This window comes from Alternaria arbusti (genome assembly GCF_024043155.1).
Source record: "Alternaria arbusti strain BMP 1465 chromosome Unknown scaffold_2, whole genome shotgun sequence".
NCBI lineage: Eukaryota > Fungi > Ascomycota > Dothideomycetes > Pleosporales > Pleosporaceae > Alternaria > Alternaria arbusti.
The window spans coordinates 1,233,127-1,252,071 of record NW_026249942.1 but is presented as its reverse complement, the minus strand read 5'-3'; the positions used below and the strand labels follow the sequence as shown (position 1 = coordinate 1,252,071).

Sequence of the window (18,945 nt, the reverse complement as noted above, 5' to 3'; positions counted from 1 at the left end):
CAGATTCATCGGGTTGAAGTGTGCTCATTGGCTGATCACCTGGGCACCATTCAGCTTCAGTGCAACGACTCATCGGTGGCCGTAGGGTTGTATTCTCAGTGTGAGTGGCATGTCCGTCAAGAGTAGAGCTGTAATTGTGGGTGCTACTGGTTCTACGCGACGCGGACGAAGAGATGGATGGTCGGTCTTGCGCGGCCACGTTGGCGCGGGCAGCCCAAGCTGGAGGGCAAGCGCACCCGCCCAGGCGCGCATAGTCGCACCTTCCAGGCGAACAGAACGGCACCCAAGCTGCATCCTGCTTCACAGCCCTCCGAAACCGTAACTTCAATCGCCTAGTGGATCTCATGTCGCAATATTACCTGGATGGGGTCTGAGAATTCTCGGATGCCCACACCTCAAGCGGCCTCGTGGACGACGCATGTTCCAGGATGGCGGCCGCCGTCCGACCCGCCTTTGAACTTCGACGAAGATAGGACCTTATCCACGCGTAATAAATTCTGCACACATTCACATCCCGCGTCTTCCAGTCACGCAGTGGCCGTATAGCTAGCTCTAGATGTCCTGAACTCGATGTTGTGTAGAGTGACTCCCGAGGTCGTTTTCGTACGCAATCAGTCCGCGCACACTGCGACCGGCTTCTATCCTACGTTCGAACGAGGCAGCACTACGAGTCGTTTCAAGTGAAGCGGTATGAATTATGACACACCTACAATTCGCATGCCATGCGCACTACAGCCAGGTTTTTCTGTGCGTTGCGACCCAGAACAGAGGTGGGGGCAAAGCGGCCAGTTGCCTTGTTGAAGAGAACTCGGTCAAACCTCACGATCGCGGTCTATCGGTTACTGCTGAATTTACGACGGGCTTGCTATGGAAAAGTCACGCGCTAACATGGCAAGCGTTCCTTGAGATAACGCTCTGAAATCTTCGGCCAGAAGTTCGAGACGATGCCCTGGTCGACGGTCTCATTCCAGTCTGTCTCCCACTGCAATTCTGTCCAATCCTTCCTTTCGGAGAAGAAGGTGTCTTCGTCCCAAACCTCGCCCACGTCTCCGTTGTACCATACGACCGAATTGCCCTCACAGATATCGCGAACCATCCTTGCGAATCCTGAAGGGAAGTCCCAAACTGCAGAATCGCCATCGTACATCGGGCGCAACTCCCCTGTGGGCAGGTCTGTACCGCTGAGTTGCAACTGCTTGTGTCGGGCCTGCTGCGTAGCGGCAGCATATTTGAGCATGTGCCAGAATTCTGAAGATTCCCTTGCATCGTCATCTACAACAAGTTGAAATGACGGCAGAGGCATCCCAAAGGAAGGTAGCAGAAGTAGCACTTGGAAACAGTCTTCACTGTAAATGAACTCGTCTTCGTAGCCAGACACATAATCAGAGCCTGGTGGAAGGAGATTTGTAAGCAAGCTGATCCGTCTCTCAATGCGAAGTTGAGGATTCTCATGACAGAATGGGACAAGGCCGCGCGCATGGCATTCTGGTCTGGACACGGCTTTGACGTCTTCATTCAGTACGACTGATCGGAAGTTGGCCCTGCGTTGTTTGGTTATGCTTTGAACTGTCAACAAGTTAGTAAAAGCGTCTCGCAATCGCCCACTGTAGCCTCAATGGATTAGGTGACCTAGAAATAGATGCTGGATTAAACTCACAAAACTCAATCGCCACAGCGGCAGCAGAAAAGTACCAACGATAACGCGCAGCATGGAAATGTTCTGCGATATCGGGGAAGTAGAAGACGCCTTCTTCTGTAGTTGGAAGCAAAGTGTCCGAATCGCCAGGCTCACAAATGAGTCTTTCGAGTTTTGACAACTCTTCATCTCCCGGGATGGACCACGGTGTAGGATGCCAGTGATATATGTCGGATAGAGCTCCCTGTACGAATAGGTTGTTCTGCAAGAAACCTAACGTAGTCGATCTGATGGGACAGTCACCGAGACCGAAGGTCTCACATGCAAGCTCTGCAAATCTTGACGGATGTCGGTTTTTCGCTAGTACCAGTGCATGTTGGAGAGCATCGCTGAACGACTGGCTAAGGAATTCTTTGCAACTGTCATCCGATGTACCAAGCTCGTCCTTTCGATGTGTAACTGCGTGGTTCAGAGGTGTGTGGAACCAGTGCTTGATTGTGGGGAATCGGCTGTCTTTGTCCATCAGGTCGTCAGGTTGTAGTAATGCGGCAGCGCAGACTAACATGCGAAATTTTTGTCGCTCGACATATTTCAACACTGCGTCTCTGTCAGAATGTCGTTGTAGATAGGGTAACCAAGAATATTACTGACAGCACCTAAAGCGCCCTGCCCTTGAACGAACGTTCATGTATTCTTTCCCATCATCTAATGAACGTTTGGGGTAGAAGTGAACTCTTCCGAAGGCACTGTCTTTCATTTCTTCTGCAGCGATGCGACACGTAATTCGTAGACCTAGCCGAACGACTTGCTTAGGCGATATTGACGGGTTCTGGTATAGCAGCTTGCCGGTCTCATTGTCGTAGTGGTAACCGTCATGCTCGAGAAGGCAGTATTCGTAAATGACATCTCGAATCTCTTGAGGAAGGCGGAAGAGTGGTGACTGGAGTTGAGCGGAATAGTATTTGGTTTTTGGGGCGGTCATGAAAGGGAACGTATTCCAATGCGCAAACTTGCTAGACGGCCTGGCAACGGGTGTAAAAGCCATGGTGATAGATTTGCGAAGCGTAGGAAAAGAAAGTTCTTAGCAAACATGAGTAAGGGAATTATTGTGACGTGGCCATGACTCCTCTTGATATTGCCTGGTAAGGTTATCAAAACCGTGGCTCGGGCAAGATCGCGGCGAACCCCTACCAAAGTTTAGGATGGCGCCATGACTCATGCTCGAGAATGGCTCCAGAGAGCCACAACGTTCCATGATTAGAGGCCTGATATGATTGAATCATTTCTTATCAGCAGATGATTGACGTTGACCGAAAAAAGGGTCGATTCAACGTATCCAGGATATGACGGCAGAAGTGGTGGTGGCAGCCCCACAATACGGAGATGATGTGTACAAGACATCTAAAATACACGATGCGTGTGAAGTGGGCTGACGAATATTTTGGATACAATGAGTTCAAGAGGTACTTTATGAAAGACACCGCGGCAGCTAATGGTTGCGCGCGGTGACCGTTTTTGCTCAAACCTCAGACCGGTTACTGTACTTGTTGAAAATAGAAGGCCAGCAATCCGTGGCGATAGCCTCCGTAAATGTGACCTTCACTTTCCAATCCTCTTCCCAGTCATCATCTGTCCAATCTTTTCGCTGCTGAAAGAACTCTTCCTCATCCCAGAGCTCACCAACTTCCCCATCGTAGTAAACCATAGATCTACGTTCTGCAATGTCTCGAATCATTCGTGCAAACCCTGCTGGGAGACTCCAGACGCCAAGAAGACAATCGGCATAGTGTAACGGTGCCGGTCTAGGCTCGAGCGGACCACCGCTTGCTTTGCGCTGCCTGAGTAAAGCCTCCTGTGTAGCCGCCACGTATTTCAGTAATTTCCAAGCCTCTGCCGCCTCTGTACCGCGACCGTCGATACGAAGCTGGAAAGAATGTACTGACATCCCGTAAGACGCTAAAAACAGCGTTTCTTCGATCCAGGGGACCATCACGTCTAGACAATGACTACCCATGATTGTGGTATCTCGTATATCTATCCTCTGAACGATCAGAGCCGGGAGCAGGTTTCTCACGATACCTATATGCCTGACGATGTGAAGCTTGGGATGTTCCAGACAGAACGGTATGAAACCGCGCGCATGAGAAACCGGACGGGACACCGCCTTGAACTCTTCATCGATGAAGATCGTCCGCATACAGTCTCTCTGCTGCTTTGAAGAGTGTTGTACTGTTCATATCAGTGTGCTGCCGTTGATCGAGGTTTTGCCTCTCTTACAGAAGTTGATTGCCACAGCTGCAGCAGAGAAATACCACCGATGATCTAACGCGTCTAGCTGACATGTGATGCCATCGAAACAACGCGTTCCGTTCTCTTTCGTTTTCACCAAAGGGTTGTCCAGGTCGGTGGGCTGACATATGAGAGCCTCAATCTTGGCCAACTCATTCTCCTCTGGAAGGCACCATAGCTCGGGCAGCCAGTGAAGTATCTCTGGAAAAGCACCTTCCGTGAAGATGTTGTGCTGTGGCATTCCCATTGCATAATTTCGGATAGGGCATGTCCGCATACCAAACGTGGTAGAGGCAAGAGCCTCAAATTTGGAGGGATGTCGAGCCTGAACAAGCATCAGTGCGTGGTGCAGAGCTTCGTTGAAATCCAGGTTGCGGATATCCTCGCGACGGTCTCTAGGATTGGCAAATTCTCCGTTGCTTTGCGCAGCCATTGCTTCTTGCAAAGTCCGCCGATACCACGTCTCCACCGAAGGATAGCTCGCGAACAGAACATCAAAATCTTCTCGATGGAGGAGCTGCGCGACGAGTATAAGCATACGGCACTTCTGGTTCTCAACGTAGCCGAGTACTACGGCGAAGTGTTAGCGCTGAAGACACAGACCAGTTCATGCTGATACATACAGCACTCGAAGCGGCCCGCTCGCGAACGAAGCCCTTGGTATCCAATGTCATCAACGATCGAACCCGTTCCATGAAAATTGAGCTGGGGAAATGCGACATCCCTCATCTCCTCGTTGGCGATGCGGCAAGTGATACGGAGACCGAGTCGTACCACCAGTGGTTTGGGCGTTGTGGAAGGACTCTGATAAAGGAACTTCTTGACCGAACTATCGAAGTGATATCCATCTTCCTCAGACAGGTAGTACTCATAGATTCGATCCCGGATTTCGCGAGGCAGGCGATAGAGTGGTGATTGGAGCTGCGTGGAATAGCGCTTTGGTACGACACTTGAGGTCGGCATCGGTGTTGGTGTTGTAGAAGCCATGGAGGCTGTACCTAGAATGAGATACTGCTGTTATAAGTATTTACTCACATTTTCTGCACCTACATTTAGGTCACGCTTTCCCTCATTTCGTATGCTAGGAAGACTCATCGTTTCTAGTATGGGAACGAACCACAGGCCGTGCCAACATTGCGCGAGGAGTCAGGGCGCTAAGAGACCCCAAACCATGTTCTTCAGGGACTGACTCGTCGATATCATCGTTGCTCAGCAAGTAACACGAAGGTAGCCGTTGGTAAAATCGTATTATCTCCCGAGTAGCTTGCAACGTGGATTTGCCGATTGGAGAGAAGTCGACGAGTGTAGCACAGCATCCGGTACAGGACTGGAGATCTGTGCAGAGGTGATTACGACAATCTCTCGTGACTCAAACGCGGACAGTCACGTCGCAATAGTTGTGTTTCGGCGGAACGCGACGCGATGATACATTCTTGACTCTAATGATGGAGGATGTCGTGGGTGGTGCGGACGATGCGGCTAGATGGAACTTTTCTGAATCTGGCTAGGCCAAAAAAAGTTCGAGGCTACGTCATGGTTAGTGGAAAGGTGTGGGCAGGTGGCTGCAGTGCCTACACGCTTCACAGGCTTAATTCTCATATATACGCATCTCGCTTGCAGATAAATGTCGCCGTGTTTGTGAGATATTCATTGTCTCTATCGCGCTCCTGGTAGGTAGAACAGACACCCGAGCTTCAACCCTGTTCTTGCACTTTGAACATCGCAAGCCAAGGTTTGGCCTATTGATACCAAAACCCAAAGGCATCCCCATTCCCAAACTCCTGGTTGACGAACCCGTCCGCCAGATCGCCAAAGTCAAACACCGCATTTTCTTCGTCTGGAAATGCGGAATCGTGCCGTCCAGTAGAAGCAAGGTTGTGTTCATACGCGCCAGTAAGAATCCTGTCGCTGTAATTGAAATCGACATCACCAACACCCGCCATGAAGTCGTCGAAAACAAGTTCCGGCAACAGAGGTGCATCCAATCCAGGCGCGTGAGTAAATGCCAGTGCAGTATCGAAAGCATCGGCTGCCTGACTTTGCGACTCAAAGTGGTGCTGCTCACGCGATGATCGGAAAGTAAGCGTCCGTGCCAACTTCGAGAGCACCTTCGGGCGTCCTTCGCTCGAAGTCGGCCTCTTCTTACTCGCCTCAGAATCCTGTCTTGTGGTCCCTTTCCAGTCCGCCATTGTTAAACCATCTTTGAAGTGGCATGCTATGTGCGTCTCACGATCGTCCCAAGTCTTCAGCACCTTTGCGCAGAAACCGCAAACCCAGTTCACCACGGCATGATTACCTAGGCCCTCTCGTCTCCAGAGATCGCGGGTGGTCTCATCTAATTTCGCTTTGTGGAAGTTCTTGACGTGCTGACGCAGGTGATCGGGTCGCAGAAACGTTCTTTCGCTTTCGTCCTTGGCCATGCACTCAGCTACGCGGTGGCATTCGGCGAAGTGCTTGTCGCTGGGGTTCGCTGCCATGCAGAACACACACGACGTAGACGCATCTGAACGAGACGATATGGTGAGACTAGGGCCAGTGAGCAAGCATGTCCACTTTCGTTTGGGTCGATGCTGGGTTTCCTCATGGCGGCGCCAGGATTTACGCGCGATATGTTGGTAGCAAAAGGTGCACTGCCACGTCTGCGATTCGCTATCGACATCATCGGTAGATGGAAGTTGTGATTTGGATGCGAACGAATGCGCTTTGGAGACCGAAGTAGGTACGTTGACAGACTGGCCATAATCCTTCTTCTTGCCTCGCCTAGATGTAGTTGTGTTCGTATGACTGGAGTCGTCACCTGTGTAATGAGACGTGACCGAATACCGACGATCGGATGGTGCCTCGAAGCCTGATGAGGTGTCTCGGTGCGACAGCGCTGTGGATATTACGCTAGAAAGTCGAGTATTCCGAGCCCCTTCATCTTCCGAGGCCGGGTTAGGTGATTTCGTATCAACGACCCTTTTTCGCGCTCGCGCATTAGTAAACCAGGTGTTGACCTGCTTCTCAGTGATACCACATTTTTCGGCTAGTGAACGCTTGGTCTCGGTGTCTGGATACGGATCGTTTCGGTGTTCTTTCAGCCATCCTTGCAGACATCGCGTCGCATGCGACTCAAGCTTTGTGGGTGGCCTTCGGGCACAAGAACGTTTGACCTTTGATGGCTGGTCTGACGAAGTTGGAGACAGCAAACCCGTGTGTAGAGTGCATGAAGCACAGCTGACGGGCTGGTCTGGGTGAATGAGTGCCGAGATCTCACATGCAGAACATCGCGTGGTACTCTCAGATCGGGGAATTTCCTTTGATGGTGTTGCTTTTATAGGATGTTGTCGAGGTGCCGCCGTCGTCGTCTTTGGTAGTTCAGCAGTACCTAGGATAGCTTCAAGCGTCTCGAATCCTTCGCTCGTGCAGTCGTCGCATCTAATGTTCCCGTCGGGGTTGATGATGTTCCAAAGCTGACATCGGAGGCAATCGATACCATCACTCTGCGTCGGCAGCAATGATTCGTCACTAGTGCGAACTTTCGCTGTAAACACGTCGACTTCCGTAGCCAGAGGCCTAGTCGAGTCGGTGATTGTTCTCGCGCGAATGTCATCTACCAGTTCAAGGCTCACAGGTCCGCCAGGGTTTGGTTGATTGTGCTGGTTGAGGTACGTAGGCAACGTTCCATGAATCGTGGAGCTTCCAGACTGGTCGATCTGCTCAGCGTTAATAATTGCGCAACACACAACATTGCGCACGATTGTACCTGGAACCCCTCATCATCTTCCAATGTGCCTGAGCCGTACCCCGAATCAAAAGACCATATACTAGCGGCCTTACTCTTAGGCGGTTGGGATAACATCTTGTTGAAGCGCTACACTAATGTTAGGGTGCGTCAAATCAACGATTAGTTGCCAAGTATCTATCGCAATACCGTCAATAGTACGTGGAGACTGGACCGCGAGTACAAATAACGAGACACGTTCCGCGACGACGCGCGAGGACAACCACTCGATCTATTCTGAGATACAGGGTGTTCGTGGCTTGGGCTGGACGCCTAACGTGTGGCACGACTGTGGCGTTGCCTTGCTATTGGCTCGAGGCCTGTCGTTGTCGGGACAGGGAGGATAGGTACCTCAGCCTCGCCTGAGGCTGAGTACATGGAGGGTTGTACTGTTTGCTTGCCACGCTATACTGAGCGTGGCGCTGACCTGTACTGGCGGTGCGCATCAGAAAGCATCCAGACAGACGGTATGCACTATTTGTGACGAATTTGATGGACCATGGAACTTCTGTTTGCGCGAGTGCATCTAGTGTCATGGATGAGATCCGTTAGAGGTCGTAGTGAGGAGTCGCCCGTCGCCGATACCAGACGTCATCACGGGGAAGGAACCAGCCTCCCGCAAATCGGCGCCCGGGAGCTATCGCGTCACCGTGTTCTCAGACAGAACAACCCCTGTCAAACAATGATATGCAAAAACAAAGATCTTGGGTATTCATTTTTTCCATCTCTCGCTCTACCAAACAATGCCGTAATGCTATGGCGCAATTTTGCGAACGATGTGTGTAACTCGAAGTAGAAGGAGAAGCGCTCTATAGCAGTGCGCCTGACCTTATCCATCCCATAACCATTCCTAGTCCAGCCGCATGCAAAAGATCGTAAAGTCGTTCCATATATTCGTTCCCATGTGTTTTGGCCCTCAAGCGGCTTCTCCAACCACCCCACTGCCAGCACCAGCGCCCTTGCACCAAGGGTGCTCGAGCACCATGCTGATGGTAATCCTTTTCTCCACATTTCGATCTAGCATCAGTCGCACAAGATCGATGCTCTCTTCCGACATGACCCACGGTACGCGGAGATCATGATCCATGATCTCGTCAATGGAATAGAAGGGGTTTTCTTTGTATATGATGGTGTAAAGGAGGATGCCAAGGGCCCAGACGTCTTGTTCTTTACCGCGGTAGGCTTTTCCAGCTAAGACTTCCGGGGCAGCGTAGTCTGAAGATCGTTAGTATGACAATAAGGATTCGAGAGTGACGGGAAACATACCAATTGTGCCTACAAAGACGTCAAAGGGTCCGCTTTTGATGTACGCTGCGCTTCCAAAGTCGATGAGCTTGATGTTGCCTTCACCGTCGAGGACGACATTCTCATCCTTGATGTCTCGATGCACGACCTTCGCTTTAGTGTGCAGATGATGTACCGCTTCTGCGACCTGAACAAAGATCTTACGGCACTCTTTCTCTTCCATGTTGACACGTAGCTCAATATAGTCGAAGAGGTCCATGCCCGGTAGACCGTGCGGTATCATCTCGATGTAGTAGTTGATGTCATCCTCGAAGAAATCGGCCATTTCCACAATATTAGGGTGTTTGAAGCCGTCGCGGCGGAGATAGTCCAGGACGTGAATCTCGAGCGGCACAGTTCCAAGCCTTCGGTCTCGTGTCCACGTGTCGACCAAGATGCGCCGCTTCGTAACATACTTGATCACAACCTTCTTGTTGCTGTTCTTCTTGTATCGACATAGCTTGACTTGCCCATAGGCGCCTTGGCCCATATCCTCCAACACTACAAAATCATTGATAGTCTTCTTCTGGGATGGCTCATCCTGTGCAGGTGCTGGCGGCGGTGCCATGGCTCCTTTCTGAGATTGTTGCGGAGTATTAGGCCGCATGGCTTCTTGAATCTGCTGTGTGAGGAGTGATACTGTAGGCGGTGTTCCTTGCGATTGATGTGATTCGGGTTCTTGTGGCACGGAGAAACTGGACTGGCCTGGCTCTGGTTGGCGGGGTGAGGGTGGCCGTGACATAAGGGGAGTCACTGGACCGATACCGTGGTTCGCAGCGTGCAGTTGCCTGGAGTATGTTATCCACAAAGCGTAGACCAGCTCTGGACCCTTGTTTGGTTTCGATGACCCATCTTCCTCTTCAATGACATTCTCATCAAATCGGGGTGACTTTTCGCTCTTCACAACTCGCATTTGCACGTCAACCATTATCTCTGATCCGTCGCGATGTAAGGCTGGCAGACCACTTGGTCGCAGGAAGATGGCTGCGGCATCTGCACTACCTTCCCGCATTGCGAGCAGGGCTCGTGCGCGACGAAAGCTGTGTTCGGGAATAACGATCCCGTCAACCAGCTCTATCTTGTCCTCGTCTGTCATGACGTGCAGAATTCTGTCGAACGCGGGTATGAGCTTGCTGACGTGGATACCTTCAGGTCGCGGCTGCCCAAACAGAGCCGCGGAGAACACGGAATTGGAACTCGTAATTTTGAGGTCGTCGGACGATAGGACAATGATGCCGGCGATGTGAGGGAAGCTAGATATGCGGAAGGTAGGTTCGCCAGGCAAGGCTTCCACAGTCACGGGTATATTGATGCTGTTCGACGTGCGAGCTGTGTAGCTGCGGAACTCGTCAATGGAGTCGTAGTCTAGTACTCCAGTGTTTGTTCCTCGGAGTCGTGGTATACCTGGTATGAGACGCTTGAGATCCATGCCCCTCCGTAACCGATCGCTCCCGAAGACAGCTTCCGTTGCGCCCCAGCCCTTGGATACGCAGCCTGTTTCGTCGACCGTGATGTACACAACGTCTTCGGCGATCTCTTCAAGCACCCATATGAGACTGCCCCGCTTCTCTTTGACCCACAAGCTGGCCGACCCAGTCGAGCCGTCGCGTTTCTGTATCGGAATAACGTCTCCACAGAGTAGGACGCCCCTTGAGCCCTTGTGTTCGTGGTTAAGCTTGCCGGTCTTCTTCGCGTTGTAGTAGGAGGATCCACTGCCGTCGTCCGTTTGTGCTTTCCTCGCGGCTGTCACTCGTGATGGAGCCTTGCTCAGTAACCGCGCTGTGACACCGCTGCCGACCTTGAGATTGTTGTTGGCAGCCGATACTCCAGCCGGCGCGTTCTTCGAGCCACTTTCAGGATCCTTCAGCTTGCTCTCGAGCCATTTCCTGCGGTCCTCACGCACGACCTCGAGGATGCCCAGCTTACGGACCTCCGCCCTTGTTACTCCAAATACCAAGCATGCCAAGTCGTTTGCGGATGTGATAGTCCACGGCGTGTCTGTCTCGGTCGTAAAGATGGCCTGTGCTGCTGGAGCGTGTCGACTTCCGTGTCCATGCGGCGCTGAGCCCGCAGAGTGAGGCCCTGGTGCATTGCTGAAACTTGGTGGCAGAGTCGGTATGCTCGCAGGAGAAACGAGGTCTCCGATCTTCTCCTGGTCTCCGACCCGGTATGGCTGTGCAAGGGCATCGTGGAGCTGACTTTGTATCGTAAGAGGCGCGACGTCGGTGAGGGTACGTTTTAGTGCGGCCCGTTGGGGTCGTGCAGGCTGCGAGGAGGGTGGAGGTGGAGAGGCGGCCGCTACGCGTGTGCTCGACGCGTCGGAGGTCAAATCGGTACTCGATGAGCTTCGTCCCTCTCGAGAGTCTGACGTGCTGCTGTTATCGGCTACGTCGATTGTAGTCGCCCTGTGTACTGGGGGTCTCGCTGCTTCGAGCATGCTCTCTGGGCTGGCTGATCGATCGACTGTGAATCCCTTCTCGAATGGATTCTCGCCAGACATGTCGGCGGGTCCTGTCACTGGGCCCAAAGCACCCAGCCCATGGGCTCCTGTGCCGTCTTGACCTATGAGGTTTGCCCGGGTCAGGAGCTCCATCATGCTCTGCACTTCTTGATCGCCGCTGAGTTTGGCTTGAGCGTTGGCTATGCCGGGATTGGTCGCAGCCCAGCCGAGCCTGTCTCGCATGAACTCAATGGAGCGCTTCAAAACATTCTGGCGGTTGTGTATAAACTCTTCGGATTGGGTCGCGAAGGAGAACGAGTGCAGGGACTCTGAGGGGAAACGAGTGAGGTCCTCGCCAAAGGCGAAGGTCGGTGACGCGGGCGCTGTGGGCGTGGACTCTGAGGGGTGCCTCGACACTGGCGGAGTAGCGATGTTCAACGAAGCGGCTCGCTGGGTCGTCTGCAGCTGCCGTGGGCCTGGCTGTTGGCGAATGCGACGCAGGCCTGAAGAGCCTAGGCCGTGTTCATGCTCAGACACAATGGGCGACCTGGAGCATGTGTCAGCCGTTAGCCACGAAGCGGAGGAAGCTCCTGCCTGCCCAGCCTCTCGCACGTTGCACTCACCTGGCCATGCGGTCCAGCTGCCCTGCATCGATGCTCAGGCGCTTGGCCGTGTCGATCGGTGGCGGCGGCCCCGTCCGCCAGCTCAGCAGGCTGGATGTGCTTTTCGTCTTGACCAGCGGGGCATATTCGGAGAGGTGCTGCGACTGTGCGAACGAGTCGAAGGGTGCTTCTTCTGGTAGAGAGCCTGGCGGGGTGAGGGCGTCAGCAAGCAGATCCATGCAGAAGAGCAGCAGGTGGTCCAGGTGGCAGGCAAGGCGGGTGTCTATTATCTACTGCAGCAGCTCGGTGCCGTTCCTCTCGCAGTCCACGGGTGCATTGAGCGGTGAAGCTTACAAAGCGGGCCATATCTCGCCGGCGGCAGAGGCAGACGCCGTGGAGGCAGTCGCGGGCATCACGACTCGGGGCAGAGGGTCACTTGACGTACCATGATCATTTGGCCTGCTCATTCCCTGAGGCGTACGAGCGCCTGTTCCCAGGCCTGGGCACAAGTCTCGGCTCGGTAAGACTAAGCGCAGCGAATGACGACGAGAGGGCCAGTCTTGGTCTACAGGCACACAAGTCAATGTGTACTGACCCGGTGTCGCGTTGGGGGCGGCGGCGGTATCGCTTCTGGGGTACGGGTGCAAGATGCGCGGGCGGGCGGTGGTGCAAAGGCTTTGGCGGGGAATGCAGGGCTGATGGGGCTTGGGTCGGATATCACCTGCGACGGAAGCGGCTGTTCAGTAAGAAATACGACGCGTGGAGCGGACTAGAGTCAACGGTGATCAGTGGGCGTGTACAGTGAATGGCATGTAGTTACGTCGCCCGCACTATGGATGCGACTTGAGACGGCAGCGGCGTTATTTGCATTGCGCCTACGCTGGCCCCGCGAAGTGCACAGACGATGCACCCGCCCTCGACGCTACCAGAGATCTGATCTACCATAGACCGGGGCGGGACACCATCATCATACTCCAGACCTACCTCATGGCACGCTAGATGTCAAGGTTGCACAAGACTCCAAATCTGCTTTGCCCAGCTGAAACCTAGTGTCTACCATGCTTGCCATGTACAATGCTTCTTGCGGCGCATCCCACTTGTCCCACAAGCTTCCCCAGCCGGACCTGTCATCATCCGTCCGACAAGCCTCCGCTAGCCTTCCTTCTGACATGTGCTGCTCTGCCGCCTCTTCCATCGCTTTGCGCAAAGAGCAAACGTTCCGCCAATCTAGCCGACGTTCATGTCGTCATAGCATGCCCTGAACAACACTACATACACTACCGGCACCCAGCAACAATATGCACAGTGAATGTGGAAAGTAACAGATGTCACTTGTTCAATGGAGGCCTCTGAATTCTCTGCTCATCATGCAGAAAGTCGTGCAGGTTGCGACCACCCGTGATTAGCTCCGCATACCCCGGAGGACACCATTGGCTGAACACTTATCCTGCGCATGCCGTGTGCTGTACCCATGCATTCACCCTAGATGTCCGGGGACTTCAGGTCATCAATGGTGTCGAAGTGTGTCTTTATGTTGGTTCCAGAAGTTCCTACAGCCTAGTCTATAGTCAGCAATCGTCTTCATCACGGCCATTTCATAGACACACCTCGATGCATGTTGACCTGGTCAATCCACCACTCGCCAAAGCTATCGTCCGTGGCCATGTCCGCTGCAGTCACTCTTTCCTCTCGTTTCAATCCACACAGCATACAGGGCTGTCGTGCAGGAATACCACCCTCGGACTGCTTGAGTGTCTTAACTGGCATCGTCTCTTGCAAGTCTGGTCCACGATCTAGAGTGCCTGCCTTAATTTGATTTGCGCCAGACACGACATGTCGCAGTCGCCCAACCTGCTCTTTCCAGCTTCTGACCACATCGGAAACCTCTCGCTCTTCTTTCATATTCTCGCCCTTGTCGATGCCCGTCAACTTCATCCCCGAAGTTGCTCGAGATGACGCTGGGCCAATTCGCATGCCTTGTGACAAATGCTGGTCACGCTTCCAGCGCAGTTTCCTTCCTGCTATGATGTGCGCCGCGACATTGCCGAGGATAAGATAGCCTTGAAGGTAGGCAATTGTCGCGGGCTCAGCCAGTAGCTTGTTTCGCATGGGCAAAGGTTGGGCTGCCATGGGCTTGAACAACTTCTCCTGTGCTTCGGCGAAGAGAGAAGGGAAAAGCGATAGCAACACGCCGGGTGGTGGCACGTTCGTAGGAGGTAGTTCGCCTGCCTGTGGATCTGTTGTTGTAGGGGAAAGTATCGGAGCTGGTGTGACATTCATTTTGGCATTGCTAGTCGACTTCACGGCTTCGGGTTTGCTCGGTGCTTTACTAGGAATGGACGCCTCCCAGTCGTCAAATTCATCCCACCCGTCATCTTCTTGAGCCACTGCAGGTGGCGGCACGGGTTGCTTTGGTTTGGCCACAGCACCAAAGCCTGTGCCAGGTTTCTTACTTGTCGTCGCTTGAAGCTTTGAACCCCGACTTGCGTTAGCAGTATCTCTACTACTCGTGCTGGGTGGTTGAGCCTGTGCTATGCTCATGTCGCCAAGTAGGTCCACAATCGCCGAAGACGATGCCACGGGTGCTGTGAACTGCGTCTTACTCTCTTGTTCGCCTTCGAAGTCGCCAAAGTCGTCATCATCATCAAGATCATCCTCCGCGTCGAACAAAACGCTTGGGTCAGCTGATTTCTTGGCCTTCACGATTGGCGCTCGAGTCCATGTCTGCTCTAGCGGCTGCGAAGATGGTTGCGATGTGAATTCAAAGGGATCGTGGGTTTTTGAGGTGATGTTCCATGCATTTGATTGCGGTTGGGCGGCCGGGGGTGGTGCAAATGCGAACGGATCTTGTTTGGCGGCAGGAGCGGGCTCGAGAGATGAGCCGCCCTCAAAATCGCCCCAGTCGTCATTGTCTTCGGCAGTAGATGCTTGTTCGTAAGTCGTACCAAAGTTCTGAGTATTGCTCGTTGACGGAGGTTGCTGCGACGGTGTTGCCAAAGTCGATGCGTTGTTCAGGCCGTTGAAGAAGTTAAAGTCCGACGCAGCAGGTGCATTTGTTCTGTTGGCGACAGCAGGCTGCGATTGCTGTTGACTAGGAGGGGGGTCTGCTCCAAATTCTGCAAAAAGGTCTGCCGACATTGCTCTTCTAGAGAGGTTGTAATGTGAGAGCGTAGAGCGATGGCGACTTGCATGCGGTTAGTAGGTAACTTTGGAAGTGATGGCCAGCGCTAAATCCAAAATAGTGGGTCGTTCCTTGAAGCCATCGACGCGGCATGTCTTCCCACAACGAAAAATTCTGGACAGTTTTGCAGCCTACATTGATATGAAAACATGCAAAGTACATCATCCGACGTCAAAGTAGGCACCAGGGTGTCTAGTGGTTTTCTTGATCAAGGTGCTTCTAAGCCCGGGATGATTGGCACATGGTCAACTAAGCTCACCACAGTCCGCGGCGAAACCTGCCTTGATCCTTGGAGCACAGAGAGTGGCTACAACGCGAGTCGCATACATGCTATCGTCTTTCAACAACTAGACAGTCTCCAAGTTGATGTAGGCGTCTAGCTGAACAATAATTTTGTAGAAGCCGACACAAATTGTAGCAACGCCAGGTGAGGATCTAAACGAAGATGGATGAAACGGGTGAACCAAGTCATGCGAGGGAAGCAGGACAGCCAAGGGAGGGGTAAGTCAAGACACCATCAAGTCACTCACGTATGCAGAAGAAGTGTTATTGTTCATATCCCACCCATGTTTTCATTCAGATCATTATGGAAACTATGGAAGGACGACGCCAGGACCCCAGACCGTTATGCATGACACGTTTCAAAAGTCATCACAGCTTTTCCGAAGCAACCACATCCCCAGAACCAGGTATCTAGAGACGAAAGAAGAGAAACAAGCAACCCAAGAAGAGAGCGCTTATTTCTTGGAAGCCTTCTGGGCGGCCTTGGTGACCTTGCCAGCCTTGTCGGCCTTGACTACGGACTTGATGACACCGACGGCAACGGTCTGACGCATGTCACGGACAGCGAAACGACCGAGGGGAGGGTAGTCAGTGAAAGCCTCAACGCACATGGGCTTGGAGGGAACCATCTTGACGATGGCGGCGTCACCAGACTTGATGAACTTGGGAGAGTTCTCAACAGACTTTCCGGTACGGCGGTCAATCTTCTCGAGGAGCTCAGAGAACTTGCAAGCAATGTGGGCGGTGTGGCAGTCGAGGACTGGTGCGTAACCGGCACCGACCTGACCAGGGTGGTTGAGGACGATGACCTGGGCGTTGAAGGACTCGGCACCCTTGGGGGGGTCGTTCTTGGAGTCACCGGCAACGTTGCCACGACGGATCTCCTTGACGGAGACGTTCTTGACGTTGAAGCCGACGTTGTCACCGGGGACACCCTCGACAAGCTGCTCGTGGTGCATCTCGACGGACTTGACCTCAGTGGTGACACCAGCGGGGGCGAAGGTGACGACCATACCGGCCTTGATGATACCGGTCTCGACACGACCGACGGGCACCGTGCCAATACCACCAATCTTGTAGACATCCTGGAGGGGAAGGCGAAGGGGCTTGTCGGTGGGACGGCTGGGAGGGTCGATGGCGTCAATGGCCTCGAGGAGGGTCTTACCAGTGGCCTTGGCCTTGGTCTCCTTCTCCCAACCCTTGTACCAGGGGCAGTTGGAGGAAGCCTCAATCATGTTGTCACCGTTGAAGCCGGAGATGGGGACGAAGGGAACGTGCTTGGGGTTGTAGCCGACCTTCTTGATGAAGTTGGAGGTCTCCTTGATGATCTCCTGGTAACGCTCCTCGGACCACTTGGTGGTGTCCATCTTGTTGATGGCAACGATGAGCTGCTTGACACCGAGGGTGTAGGCGAGAAGGGCGTGCTCACGAGTCTGGCCATCCTTGGAGATACCAGCCTCGAACTCACCAGTACCGGCGGCAATGATGAGAATAGCGCAGTCGGCCTGGGAGGTACCAGTGATCATGTTCTTGATGAAGTCACGGTGACCGGGGGCATCAACTGAGTAGATTGTTAGCGGCTGAAGGTCGTCATGATGAGAGTTCGCTGGATGCACATACTAACTGTCACGTAGTACTGTATATTGTTAGTAAATGTCTCGTAAAAACTTGGTGTAGTCGGAACATACCTTGGGAGTCTCGAACTTCCAGAGAGCAATGTCGATGGTGATACCACGCTCACGCTCGGCCTTCAATTTGTCGAGGACCCATGCGTACTTGAAGGAACCCTTACCGAGTTCGGCGGCTTCCTGTGAGGCTTGTTAGCAGACTGAAGCCGGATTGGGAAAATTGGATGTGCGTAATGGTGTTGGGGTTCGCGAAAGCCGCATGCGGACTAGCGCTAGCGCGTAAAAGTTCGCACAACCCCACCACCCAAAAATGCCCCTCATCGCGATAAGCCGGAAATGGCTGAGCGCTCAAAGGTGCACTGGACGGTCGCGGATGCCCATATGAAAGGAGAGTGATGCCGTACCTTCTCGAACTTCTCGATAGTACGCTTGTCGATACCACCGCACTTGTAGATCAAGTCTGTATCCCATTGTAAGTTGTGTGACCCCGCAGTCGTTCGGAGAGGGAGGGCTTACGGCCGGTGGTGGTGGACTTTCCGGAGTCGACGTGGCCGATAACGACCACGTTAATGTGCATCTTCTCCTTACTGCAGACATTGTTAGTGAGCTGTACTGAGGATGGAGGTGGCGGCCTAGGCTGCTGGAGTGGGCGATGCTGAGGCTCCAGAGACTTGAGGCAGAAGGCGGGGGAGATAACTTACCCCATGTTGGCGGTGTTGTGTAGTTTGCTTTGGTGGTGGTGAGGGGAAGTTGTTTGATACTCAGATTTACAGCGCGCGGTGTAAGGTATGAGTTGGACGAAGAAGAAAAAGTGAGCGATGGAGGGGCTGGGTGTTGCTAATATACTTGGAGGGCTGAGTGGGTCCGTGCTAGTTTTAGGCGCTAGCCCCCCGTTGGGCTACGAAAACTCCTTCACTTGCAACGAATTCGACTGTGAAAGAGGCAAAACGGGTCCTCTTCATTGGCCCACATGCCATGGAGCCCTTCCAACCGCCCTGACCGCCTACCATGAGCTCGCCACAGCCGCAGTTGCCTCACGCGAGCCTTTTGGTGCATCGTCATTGCTGTCCATCAGCCCTTTTCGTACCAGTTGACCCGCGTCACCTACGCGCTACAGCTTTTGCTTTTGCACAAGGCTCGATTGTTACCTTCATTCTCGATTCACTTTACCTGGAATAATAATCCAGTATGCAGCCTTCGCGCTGAAACCACCTCGGTGTCACTTTTGCCGCACTGCAAAACTTTTGGCGGGGTACTGAGATTGCCATCATACCGTGTACCCAGCCCCACTACAAGCGGAGTCTATTGTGGCCTTGTCGATGGTACCGCCCAGATCATGCACACCACCGTGTTCAATTTCCTTTCTCCGCTGCTAGCCACTCCCTCTATTGCTTTTACCGCTACCTTGGGCATTGATGCTTATGGAGCCAGAACAATGGGTCTGGTTTGACTCACACGCGCTATCGCAGACGCCCAGTATCAGAGGACCCAACTATCGTGGAACCGTCCTTTGAGCTGTTCAACGCCGCCCCTTGCCGGACGTACCGCTGTTGGAAATTCCACTGCCCCTTACATCACTCAGTGGTCTTGCTCAAAGGAACCCCGCTACGAAGGGATCTATCGGCATCCAGACATGGCACAGGCGTTTCAGTCTGAATCCGAGGAATGGTAGACTTCCAACGCCTCACCGATCATCTTGGTCCCCAAAGACCCGACGTGCAGCTTGTTTTCACAGGCCACCTTACCCAAGGAGCGAGAAAATCTGAACACCCTGGAGCCTACGTTGGTGTGGCGACACCTACTTTGCATGGTTCCATCCTGATGTAGGCTGCAGACCTGT

General features: G+C 53.2%; 5 protein-coding genes across 5 annotated transcripts; all 5 read right to left on the bottom strand.

The window, feature by feature from the left end:
- Positions 1-883: 883 nt before the first annotated feature.
- On the bottom strand, positions 884-2,681 carry J4E86_001996 (uncharacterized protein; the record flags this gene model as incomplete). The annotated part of the gene is made up of 4 exons (XM_051442559.1): positions 884-1,566; positions 1,934-2,145; positions 2,200-2,233; positions 2,288-2,681. 4 exons carry the CDS (start codon positions 2,679-2,681, stop codon positions 884-886), a joined length of 1,323 nt encoding a protein of 440 aa, XP_051306147.1.
- Positions 2,682-5,664: 2,983 nt separating this feature from the next.
- J4E86_001995 (uncharacterized protein) lies at positions 5,665-6,402 on the bottom strand (the record flags this gene model as incomplete). Its single annotated transcript, XM_051442558.1, has 1 exon — positions 5,665-6,402. One exon carries the CDS (start codon positions 6,400-6,402, stop codon positions 5,665-5,667), a length of 738 nt encoding a protein of 245 aa, XP_051306146.1.
- A 2,202-nt stretch (positions 6,403-8,604) lies between these two features.
- On the bottom strand, positions 8,605-12,253 carry J4E86_001994 (uncharacterized protein; the record flags this gene model as incomplete). The annotated part of the gene is made up of 3 exons (XM_051442557.1): positions 8,605-8,903; positions 8,955-11,959; positions 12,036-12,253. The coding sequence occupies 3 exons, from the start codon at positions 12,251-12,253 to the stop codon at positions 8,605-8,607; spliced, it is 3,522 nt and encodes a 1,173-aa protein (XP_051306145.1).
- A 1,243-nt stretch (positions 12,254-13,496) lies between these two features.
- J4E86_001993 (uncharacterized protein) lies at positions 13,497-15,152 on the bottom strand (the record flags this gene model as incomplete). The annotated part of the gene is made up of 2 exons (XM_051442556.1): positions 13,497-13,564; positions 13,622-15,152. The coding sequence occupies 2 exons, from the start codon at positions 15,150-15,152 to the stop codon at positions 13,497-13,499; spliced, it is 1,599 nt and encodes a 532-aa protein (XP_051306144.1).
- Positions 15,153-15,932: 780 nt separating this feature from the next.
- TEF1 (translation elongation factor EF-1 alpha) lies at positions 15,933-17,811 on the bottom strand (the record flags this gene model as incomplete). Its single annotated transcript, XM_051442555.1, has 6 exons — positions 15,933-17,038; positions 17,098-17,113; positions 17,166-17,285; positions 17,510-17,565; positions 17,622-17,692; positions 17,807-17,811. The coding sequence occupies 6 exons, from the start codon at positions 17,809-17,811 to the stop codon at positions 15,933-15,935; spliced, it is 1,374 nt and encodes a 457-aa protein (XP_051306143.1).
- Between the last annotated feature and the right edge of the window lie 1,134 nt (positions 17,812-18,945).